Raw genomic sequence first — 11887 nt, 5'->3', positions numbered from 1 at the left:
TAGCCACAAGGGCCACATCTAACTCCCTCTTAAATGTAGCCAATGAACTGGCCTCAACTACCCTCTGTGGCAGAGAGTTCCAGAGATTCACCACTCTCTCATCCTCTATAACCATCAGCAACTCAACACTGCGTTCTCACTATACTCAATGTATACTCATGAATGTGTAGCCGGACACAATTTCAACTCCATCTTCAAATTCACCGACGCCGCCCCTGTTGTTGAACGAATTACAGATGGTGATGAGTCAGAGTATAAAAGGGAGATCGATCGGCTGACCAAATGGCGCCTGGACAATAGCCTTGCTCTCAACGGCGGTGAAACCAAGGAACTGATTTGGAAGAGGAAGGGTCGAGGATCCATAAATCTATCTTCATCGATGGGACGGTGGTGGTGAGAGTCAAAGAACTCCCAAGATCCTGGATTGAAGATCTGTTCTCGACCCAGCTCATTGATGCAATCATAAAGTAAGCTGATCAAGGCTTCTTCTACTTCTTTAGAAATTTGAGGAGATTCGGTATGTCAACGAACACTCTCTTGCACCTTGTTTAAGAAGGAACTGCAGATGCTGGAGAATCGAAGGTACACAAAAAAGCTGGAGAAACTCAGCGGGTGCAGCAGCATCTATGGAGCGAAGGAAATAGGCAACGTATCGGGCCGAAACCCTTCTTCAGCCGAAACCCTTCTTCAGCACCTCATATTCCGTTTGGCGAGTCTGCATCCTGGGGGCATGAACATCGAATTCTCCCAATTTTGTTAGTCCTTGCTGTCTCCTCCCCTTCCTCAGTCCCCCTGCTGTCTCCTCCCATCCCCCCGCCTTCGGGCTGCTCCTCCTTTTTCCTTTCTTGTCCCCCGCCCCCCCCCCCCCCGCCCCCGATCAGTCTGAAGAAGGGTTTCGGCCCGAAACGTTGCCTATTTCCTTCGCTCCATAGATGCTGCTGCACCCGCTGAGTTTCTCCAGCTTTTATGTGTACCCTCTCTTGCACCTTTACAGGTGTACAATAGAGAACATGTTGATTGGTTGCATTACGGCCTGGTTCTGCAATTCGAATGTCCATGAATGAGGATTCCAGAAAGTGGTGAGCACTGCCCCAGTCCATCACAGGTACCGACCTCCCCACCATCAAAGGGATCTACAGGAGTTGCTACCTCAAAAAGGCAGCCAGCATCATCAGAGACACACCAACCTGGCCACACTCTCATTTCACTCCTGCCATTGGGAAGAAGGCTAAAGGAGTTTTAAAACTGTAATATCCAGGTTCAGGAGCAGCTTCTGCTCTGCAACCATCCGGCTATTAAACACTGCAGCTCCGAACTACATAGACTTGAGGGTAGCCAAAAATGTCGGAGAATCTCAGCGGGTGAGGCAGCATCTATGGAGCGAAGGAATGGGTAACGTTTCGGATCCAAAACATCACTTAGTTCAAAGTTCCAAGTTCAAGTTCAAAGTAGCTTTATTGTCAATTCAATTAGCAACAGTAGTTACACAGAGGATTGAAATTACGTTTCCCCATACTCCAAATGTGCAAGTAATATTAAAAACACAGACAGACAACATACCAATAAAAATAGACAATAGACATACATTATTTAAAATATTAAAATATTCACAGTATGCCAAAATATAGCAAAAACTTTGAAGTATTTTAAACAGGGTGCAACAATGAAAGGGGCGATATAGAAAAAGTGCAAATTTCGTACTGGAGACATTGAGCCAAAGTTATTTTCACAGTTTGTTGTCTTTGTTTGGGTACTGTTCATGGTGTGTTGAGTAGTCTGATGGCCTGAGGGTAAAAGCTGTTTTTGAATCTGGTGGTTTTGCTCCGCATGCTGCGGTAGCGCTTACCGGAAGGTAGGAGGGTGAACAGTTTGTGTGCTGGGTGGGTGGTGTCTTTGATGATATTGCTTGCTGGGTTCAGCCGTGGGCCGGCGGCTGCGTGGGCTGGACTGGAGGTGCAGCGGCTTCGACCACCCCGGGCCGCAGAGTTTGACCCGGCTCGTTCGCGGGGTTTGGTGAGCTGAGGGACTGTTTGTACCATCGCCCGGTGGGGAATTGCCTCAGCGCAGAGGGAGAAGAGGGAAGAGACTGCAGCCCTAAGATTTTTGCCTCCACCACAGTGAGGAGGTGTTTGGAGGACTCACTGTGGTGGAAGTTAATTTGTGTTTATTGTTGTTATTATTGTATCATTGTATGTATGACTGCAGGCACGAAATTTCGTTCAGACCGTAAGGTCTGAATGACAATAAAGGAAATTCAATTCAATTCAATTCAATTCTATTCCTTCGCTCCATAGATGCTGCCTCACCCGCTGAGTTTCTCTAGCACTTTTGTCCACCTTCGATTTTTCCAGCATCTGCAGTTCTTTCTTAAGCATAGGGTATTGTTTTTGTCTTTGCACTATTATTGCGTGTGTGTTTTAAACATTTTTCTGGTTAATTACAGAGTGCTTAGAGAGTACTATGTTTACGTATCTGTCATGATGTTGAAATTAAGAATTTCATTGTTCCGTTTCAGGACATATGGCAATAAAACACTCTTGATTCTTGAAGTCTTTGTCAAGGCTGAACAAACAAACGTAATAAATAGTTTATGTTATGTAGGGTTTTGTCACGTCGTCTTGGCTCTTAACAACCCATAAATTTAAAATGTTGGATGCAATGTGATCTTTTGTTTGTTCTCAACAGTTTAATGAAAAATGACTTCCTCAGTATGTTGCTGCAAAGTCAACATAGGAAATGGGTTTGAGTCTCTGGAATGGGATTTGAATCCCATATTTTCTGACTCACCAATGACTGTGCTTTTGCTCAGCCAAGGGTGATTTTTAAAAAAAGCAAACAGTGTCAGCTAGGTTTTAGGTGGCCTCCCTTATTTGTAAAATTATAAGTAGAAAATAGGGGTTGGACAGGCTAGATGCAGGAAGATTGTTCCCGATGTTGGGGAAGTCCAGGACAAGGGGTCACAGCTTAAGGATAAGGGGGAAATCCTTTAAAACCGAGATGAGGAGAACTTTTTTCGCACAGAGAGTGGTGAATCTCTGGAACTCTCTGCCACAGAGGGTAGTCGAGGCCACACAGTTCATTGGCTATATTTAAGAGGGAGTTAGATGTGGCCCTTGTGGCCAAGGGGATCAGAGGGTATGGAGAGAAGGCAGGTACGGGATACTGAGTTGGATGATCAGCCATGATCATATTAAGTGACGGTGCAGGCTCGAAGGGCCGAATGTGGTCTATATGAGTCGTGCACGAGGGAGCAAAGCCTGGTGCGGATGATTTCATGTTTCTTTTTTCAGGCAACAACAGCTTTCCACACTGCTGCCAGTAAGCTTGAAAATAAACTTGCGTGACAATGGATGCACAGAGGTTGTGTTTCAGATCTTGAATGAACAATGTTGGCACTAAGCATAAGAATTCCTCCTCCCGAAAAGACTGATCCTCACAGGGGATGGTTTTCAAACGGGTCACTAAGCTGACTGGATAAGGTTGCCAGTTACTATAGTGGCGTTTAAGAGGCGTTTGGATAGACACATGCAAATGCAAGGAATGGAGAGGTACTGGATCATGTGCGGACAGGCGAGATCAGTTCAGCTCGGCATCATGTAAATGCCCCTGTCCCACTTAGGCAACCTGAACGGAAACCTGTGGAGACTTTGCGCCCCACCCAAGGTTTCCGTGCGGTTCCCGGAGGTTGCAGGTGGTTGCCGGAGGTTGCAGGTGGTTGCAGGTAGTGGAAGCAGGTAGGGAGACTGACGAAAAGCTCCGGGAACCGCACGGAAACCTTGGGTGGGGCGCAAAGTCTCCAGAGGTTTCCGTTCAGGTTTCCTAAGTGGGACAGGGGCATTAGGCATAAACATTGTGGGTAGAAAGACCAGTTCCTGTGCTGCACTATTCTATATTAAGATCGGGGTGAACGTTATGCATTGAACAGGAAAGTGAGGCAAACTTTAAATGAAACCAGAGTCTTGTCTGACAGGTAGACAAAAGTACTGGACAAACTCAGCGGGTGCGGCAGCATATATGGAGCGAAGGAAATAGGCAACGTTTCGGGCCGAAACCCTTCCCTCCAATTGCGAAATCATGTCTGACAGGTTGTTAATAAATTATTCCTTTTCTTCTTATCACTGGAGATGTTTTAATCAGATCAAAACATTTTGTCACATCAGAGCTTAATATGGGCAGTAATACGAGACTGGCCCCAGTTTGCTGCGTATCAGGGAAAAGTCACTAGATAATCACGTTGCAACTGCTTTCAACCCTTTGAAAGCTATAATTCCCTCACAGCTGTCAAAACACAAATCTTTTATGGCTTAGAACACAACCGATGCAAAAATTAATTGTCTTCAAAGTGAATTGTTCTGGTCTTGAATCCCTTTTGAAGCTTAATACAAGGTGTGAGAATTCCAATCCTGGGAGAACATTTTCACTTAAAGCATTAGAAGCAGTAAATTTGCAAGAGTTTTGGTACAGAAATGGTCAGGTCGGGGGGAGTTCCCCCCCCCCCCTGCCACGGGTACCATATAATCTCGTGCTACCCGCTCCATGGTCGGATAGTCGTCGACCAAACCGTCTCCCCCACCTGGTTTGCCAGGTGAGGAGGGGGCTGTGGCCCCCCAGCAGGAACAAAAACCAGACCTGTCAAAGGGTGGATGAGTTTCTAACAAGCCAATGGCCAACCACACTTCAGTAGAAGTTGCGATCACTGTCGTACAGAGGCATTGATCTTTTCGACGACGATGATGATTTGCAAATCGAGTAGTTCCGTAAAATTAATTTGGAATGTTATTTCCCTCTTCCCAATATGAACATCTCCCAACGGTTCTGTTTTCTGTTGGTAAATTATTTCTTGGACATCTTGTTCTATGAACCTGGGCTTTTAAGAGTCTCTTGAGTGGCAGCGAGCGGACAAGTAAACACGGTGACAGTTGAGGCTGAGCCTTGCCCTGTCCTTCGCTGATGATCATACTGGTAGAAACAGCCAGCACATTGTTGCTATTAGTAGATCTTGTCTCACGGTTCCAGCTACCAATGGTGCTTTCAAGCCTGATCAATGACGTTGTGTCCCTTCATCACATGGGTTTGCTCTGGCTTCCCCCCATATCCTAAAATGTATAGATTGGCAGGTTATTTGGCAATGGTGCGTAGGTGAGTGGTAGAATGTTGGAGGCTGTGAAATGATGGGAATATTGGTAGAATAATAATAATAATAATAATAATTTTATTTATAGAGCACTTTAAAAACAAACATAGTTGCAACAAAGTGCTGTACATCACTAATCGTTGACAAAAAAAAAGTAAATACACACCAAAAATAACAATCAAAAGAAATAGTAGGAAAAGACATGTAAAATAAAGAAACATCAAAAACACCAAAAACAGAAGCAAAGACTCAGGCACGGTCAAAAGCCAGGGAGTACAAATGTGTTTTAACACTGGATTTGAAGATGGACAGTGAGGGGGCCTGTCTGATGTGCAACGGCAGGGTGTTCCAGAATGCCGGAGCAGCAACAGAGAAGGCTCTATCCCCTCTGAGCCTCCAACTGGACCTCGGTACCTCCAGGAGCAGCTGACCAGCTGACCTGAGGGACCGGGCAGGAGTGTATGGGTGGAGCAGCTCAGAGAGGTAAGGCGGGGCGAGCCCATTCAGAGATTTAAAAACAAATAACAGTATCTTAAAATGAACTCGAAAGTGCACTGGGAGCCAGTGGAGGGAGGCCAGAACAGGGTTATGGTTCGATTAGTGTATGAAAAGTGGTGTTTGATGGTCGGTAAGGATTCAGTTGGCCAAAAGGCCAGTTTCCAAATTGCATCTCTCTACGGCTCTGTAAAAATATTGTTCAGATCATTATTCGACCTTCCCTAGACTAATGAGAGCCTAAGCACTGAATTCATTGAATCAGCTTAGTTTATTGTCACGTGTACCAAGGTACAGTGAAAAGCTTTTGTTGCATGCTATCCGGCCAGCAGAAAGACAATACATGATTACAATCGATCCATTTACAGTTTGTAGATAAGGGATGATAAGGGAATAACGTTTAGTAAAGCCAGCAAAGTCCGATCAAGGATGATCCGAGGGTCACCAGAGAGGTAGATAGTTCAGAATTGCTCTCTGATTGTGGTGGGTTGATTCAGTTGCCTGATAACAGCTGAGAAGAAACCCCATAATTCTGGAGGTGTACATTTTCACACTTCTATACCTTTTGCCTGATGGGAGAGGGGAGAAGAGGGAGTGGGCAGTGTGTGCGACTCGTCCTTGATTATGTAATATTGGGATTTTCCCTGAATTCTTGGCTCATTTGATTCAAAATCAAAAAGGTGAAGTGGGGTGATGTGGTGGAGGCACTGTTTCTACTCCAGCAGAGAATTCGATACACAATTTATAGTCTACAAATGAATGATAGTGTTTCCTAGCAAGTGGGCCACCACAAAAAGCACCATGAAAATGAGACTGATACATGTGTACGTCAGGCCAAGTTATGCCCCTGTCCCACTTAGGAAAACTCTTTACACCCCACGCAAGGTTTCCGTGCGGTTCCCGGAGGTTGCAGGTGGTTGCCGGAGGTTGCAGGTAGTGGAAGCAGGTAGGGAGACTGACAAAAACCTCTGGGAACCTCCGGGAACCGCACGGAAACCTTGTGTGGGGTGCAAAGTCTCCAGAGGTTTCCGTTCAGGTTTCCTAAGTGGGACAGGGGCATTGATGGCAGGTTCCCTTCCCCGAAAAAGTTGGGTTGATAAGACAGTCCCGATGTGTTCTGGTATTTTTTTCTTGTTCTATTGCACCAACAGTGGAATAAACATCCCAGATTTTGAACTTTGAGTTTGACTTCTGTTCCTCTTCTCTTCCAGTGCCGTGAGCCTGAAGCAAGCACAAGTGAAGTAAAAGACCCATTACCAGCCAAAGAAGTGGCAGCGATTTTGTTTCCTGTTTAAAGAGACAAAGAAATTGCACAAACGTATGTCCTTCCAGCATGTCTGCTTTTGACCTCACAGATGTAGTAATGTTGAGATGAATTTGTTTAAAATAGTTGTATATGTCATTTCGATATGTGATGCATAGCTTTAGACAACTTAACAAAAGTAACATCATTACATGCTACGTACGTGCTTTATAAGTTATAACACAAAATCTTACAAAGCAAGGAAAAAAGCTTTCATTAATATAGGAGATTAATTATAAAGGATTATTAATCTGCTCGAGGATCTTCCAAAGGAAACTTATGTCAGATAGTTTCTCAAAGTCAATCTGATAGCTTTCAACCAAATGGAGCATCAGAATGCCAACACCATCCGACTGCCCTGAGGTCCCCCATATATAACATCCCCAAAGAGACTCTTGAGTTCTCTACTGGGAAATACCAGGTACATTTGTTGAGTATGACCAGAAGATCCAGACAACGTGGAAACAGGCCCATCCGACAAACTAGCTCATACTGGCCAACATGTCCCAGCTACACTAGTCCCACCTCCCGACGTTTGCCCCACATCCCTCCAAACCCATCGTATCCATGTACCTGTCTAACTGTTTCTAAAACATTGGGATAGTCCCAGCCTCAACTACCTCCTCTGGCAGCTCGTTCCATACACCCACCGTGCTTTGTGTGAAAACGTTACCCCTCAGATTCCTATTAAATCTTTTCCCCTTCACCTTAAACCTATGTCCTCTGGTCCTCGATTCGCCTATTCTGGGCAAGAGACTCTATGCATCTACCCAATCTATTCCCCTCATGATTTTATATTACTGCAGTCCAAACATTCCAACATGTCACACCTGAAACGCAACAGTTGTAGAGATATCTGAAGGCCAATATCCAACAGAACGCCCATAATCTGAAGTAACAGGAGATGTGTTGCAGGATTGCAGGAGGACCAGCAACATCATCATAACCATAATGTGTGCAGGATCTTCAGCACCATCAACTCCATTTATGGCCCAAACATCCATGTACTAATCTTGCTGACTCCATTCCAAAACTATTCCATCCAGCCTAGCCAGATCAAGAAGAAGCCTGAATGGGCAGATAGAGTCGTACAGCGTGGAGACACGCCCTCTGACTCAACTTGCTACACCAATCAACATGTCCCATCCACACTAGTCCCACCTGCCCTCGTTTGGCCCATATCCCTCTAAACCTGTCCTATCCATGTACCTATCTAAATGTTTTTAAGTGCGATAGTACCTGCTTCAACTATCTCCTCTGGCAGCTCGTTCCATACACCCACCACCCTTTATGTAAAATAAGTTACCCCTTGGGTTCCTATTAAATCTTTTTTAACTAGTTTTATCTCACTTTTAACTAGTTCTTGATTCCTCTACTCTGGGCAAGAGACTGTGCATTTACCCAATCTATTCCTCTCATGATTTTGTACACTTTGATAAGATGACAAATGAACAACAGGGCCCCAAGAACAGATAGTACACTCTTACACCTTACCCAACATTTGAGGCTCCTCTCCTCCACCGAACTTCAGAATCCATATTGCTTTTCATCCATCACGACACTTGTCCTTCTGTCACTGCAGAGGTTCAATCAGGTACATCGTTAATAGGTATACTGACCCTGCGCTGAAAACAGATTTCAGGCGACACCATTTTTCCATGGAAAATAGATGTTTTTCGAGCCAGCACCGCCATACAATATGATCATGATAATTAGAAAATGTACATCAAGTGAGCCAGTGATCATTGGCTCCCTGTTACAGTGCTCATCTGGTACACCGCTGGAATTCCTTGGCCAGACTTTAAGCTGAAGTTTAATTATTGTTTAACTATCTCTCAGTGCTTCTGTTTATAAATCTGAGATCCTCTATATACTTCATTAAACGCTCTGGCAACTATTACGTACACAATCCCAGGTCTTTTTGGTCTTGTGCTTTCTTTAGAAGTGTATGGTTTAACTTGTCTTCCTTCTCATTTTTCCAATCAAAATGTATCACTTGCTACTTTTCTTTGTTGGAACAGTAAACATAGAAACATAGAAATTAGGTGCAGGAGTAGGCCATTCGGCCCTCCGAGCCTGCACCGCCATTCAATATGATCATGGCTGATCATCCAACTCCGTATCCCCTACCTGCCTTCTCTCCATACCCCCTGGTCCCCTTAGCCACAAGGGCCACATCTAACTCCCTCTTAAATATAGCCAATGAACTGGCCTCAACTACCCTCTGTGGCAGAGAGTTCCAGAGATTCACCACTCTCTGTGTGAAAAAAGTTCTTCTCATCTCAGTTTTAAAGGATTTCCCCCTTATCCTTAAGCTGTGACCCCTTGTCCTGGACTTCCCTAACATCGGGAACAATCTTCCTGCATCTAGCCTGTCCAACCCCTTAAGAATTTTGTAAGTTTCTATAAGATCCCCTCTCAATCTCCTAAATTCTAGAGAGTATAAACCAAGTCTATCCAGTCTTTCTTCATAAGACAGTCCTGACATCCCAGGAATCAGTCTGGTGAACCGTCTCTGCACTCCCTCTATGGCAATAATGTCCTTCATGTAGTAAACCATGTAACAAGGGCAATACTAACCAGCAGTCCTCTTGTACAGATCTAGTGCCAAACAATAAATCTCTGCACAGTGAATTAGTATTTGACTATTACCTTGTACCCTCTTGTTTCTGTAGATGGCCAAGAAAGAGGATGACCTTGATGTGTTGCTCCCTAGCTGGGCGGGGGCTGCTGCACATGGGTTTACTATAAGTGGCAGTGATGATGGCATCTTCATCAAGGACGTGGTTGAAAACTCCCCAGTAGGAAAGAGTGGAGTAATGAAAGAAGGTATGGTTTCCGCTCCTCAACTGCTAGTTTTCCTAATTACTTGCTGTACGTGCAAATGATTAGCCTTCGGCTAATTTGCTTCAGGTCACCCATTTCCCCTTGCATCTCAAACCTCTGCAATCTTGACTCTTTTTCTCAGTAGTTATGATGACTGCAAATCGGTGATGATTGGTTTATAAGAACAGAACTATCATTTCATTTTACATAGTGTAGCAGCAGATTTTCATATCTTTCAGGTTAATTACCACCCTAGCCGCTATTTGGATGAGAATGGTCTTCTAAACGCATGCAAGCTCACTCACAGAGACCTTCAGAGCTTCTTCTCAGATATGGCTTAAAAACACAGTCTTTTGATTAATAAATGCTTTATTGTTGATAGAAAACAGTAAGATACATCCAAAGTACACAAAAATGCTGGAGAAACTCAGCGGGTGCAGCAGCATCTATCAGTCTGAAGAAGGGTTTCGGCCCGAAACGTTGCCTATTTCCTTCGCTGCTGCACCAGCTGAGTTTCTCCAGCATTTTTGTGTACCTTCAATTTTCAAGCATCTGCAGTTCCTTCTTAAACAAGATACATCCAAATTTCTTCCAACTCGTTGATACAATCTTCTTCGAACTCCAGCTTATTACTTTAGACATTAGAAAACTCCTTGTGTCTCCGTGACACTGGCAAGATCCGCATGATCTCACATCGACCCTGCATGGCCCGCATGATCTCACATGGTAGAAGGATTAACCTTCCCCATCGGCTCTCCAAACTAATCTAAAAACTAAGCTTCTGCGCAAGCATCTAAGCTCCAAACACGTCATAAATCCCACCCACAATATAACGGGCAGTCTAAAATTTAAAGGCACATGCCATCCTCAATGACATGCAAAACAGGCCAAATGGCCACTACACATAGTGCATTATTTTAATCCAGCATCATTGCCTCTTATCAATCTGGAGATTCTATTAAATAATAAGTTCATGTAATATGAGAACAAACAAAGTTGACCTAATGTTTTAAGAAATTATGAAATATGTTAGTCAGGCATAAGGTCTGGCTCATAGATATCACTATGCTTTGTACATTGGTCTTCATATTATTTGTAATAATTAGTTAACAATAAGCTATGCTCACAAACAAAGGACAATAAACACATTGCGGCACCTTCATTTTACAAGCCTAATTTTCTTTACTGTATTAAAAATTAATCCTTGGTCATATACACAATATATTACCTTGTAATCAGCTTCCACATTTCATTTTGTTTTAAATCACCTCAAGGTAATTTTGAGGTGCCATCCCCAGAGACTACTAGATAGTGTACACAAAAATGCTGGAGAAACTCAGCGGGTGCAGCAGCATCTACAGAGCGAAGGAAATAGGCAACGTTTCGGGCCGAAACGTTGCCTATTTCCTTCGCTCCATAGATGCTGCTGCACCCGCTGAGTTTCAACAGCATTTTTGTGCACCTTCGATTTTCCAGCATCTGCAGTTCCTTCTTAAACACCACTAGATAGTGTGTTTAGTACTCCAGGTATCCAACCCTATATAAACATCTGCATTCTATTAAGCTCTTTGCTCCTTTTTTTAAATCTCTTTTTGTAATTTAACACATCCATCTGTACAGGTTGCAATATTCCTGCCTTTAAAATGTGGATTTGTATCTATGTCATCATCTAAGTTGTTTATTGTGAATAGTTTGATGCCCTTGCATATCTTTACAAGTAGAGATCTTTCCTGTCCATCATCCATACACTTTGGCTCCCATTGCACTGTCAAATTACCAATCATTGGCCTTTAGTTCTGTAACGTATACTTTAGAATCTTATAGCTCTTAAATTTCACTTGATAAGTATAAGTATATAAAATATAATTTCTTGCTCCCCTACGCCTAGGTGACCAAATCGTAAGTGCAACTATTTACTTTGATGAAATGGGGTATGATGAAGCACAGAAAATTCTACAGACAGTGGATCGACACACAGTGGGACTGAAGTTACATCGGAAAGGAGAAAGGCTTTCTCCCGGGGGAAATTACTCCTGGGACCCGGATCGATTTGGGGCCACGAGTCCAGAAGCTGTATTGGTATGTGTTGTGCAGGATTAAGTAAAGTCATGTAAATGGCAACTTTTGCT

The 11887-nt window shown here is 43.7% G+C and overlaps 1 protein-coding gene and 1 long non-coding RNA gene across 3 annotated transcripts in view; one reads left to right on the top strand and one right to left on the bottom strand.

Annotated features, from left to right (window-relative positions):
- The first annotated feature begins 287 nt into the window (after positions 1–287).
- The window catches only part of ahnak (AHNAK nucleoprotein), a 35890-nt gene continuing 24290 nt past the window's right edge, over positions 288–11887 (top strand). For both annotated transcript variants that reach the window (XM_055665382.1, XM_055665381.1), the window contains exons 1-4: positions 288–467; positions 6841–6947; positions 9608–9761; positions 11647–11837. In XM_055665382.1, the coding sequence (XP_055521357.1) occupies positions 9608–9761; positions 11647–11837 (345 nt within the window). In that variant the 5' untranslated portion in view covers positions 288–467; positions 6841–6947. The remainder of the gene's footprint in view (positions 468–6840; positions 6948–9607; positions 9762–11646; positions 11838–11887) is intronic.
- The window catches only part of LOC129715511 (uncharacterized), a 40866-nt gene continuing 33486 nt past the window's right edge, over positions 4508–11887 (bottom strand). Inside the window, exons 2-3 of the long non-coding RNA XR_008726510.1 lie at positions 8427–8508; positions 4508–6916 (exon numbers count right to left, since the gene is read on the bottom strand). This is a non-coding gene — a long non-coding RNA (uncharacterized LOC129715511). The remainder of the gene's footprint in view (positions 6917–8426; positions 8509–11887) is intronic.

The sequence above is a fragment of the Leucoraja erinacea genome, unplaced genomic scaffold, assembly GCF_028641065.1.
Source record: "Leucoraja erinacea ecotype New England unplaced genomic scaffold, Leri_hhj_1 Leri_120S, whole genome shotgun sequence".
Taxonomy (NCBI): Eukaryota; Metazoa; Chordata; class Chondrichthyes; order Rajiformes; family Rajidae; genus Leucoraja; species Leucoraja erinaceus.
The sequence above is the reverse complement of the archived record's forward strand: the minus strand, read 5'-3'. Positions and strand labels throughout refer to the sequence as shown.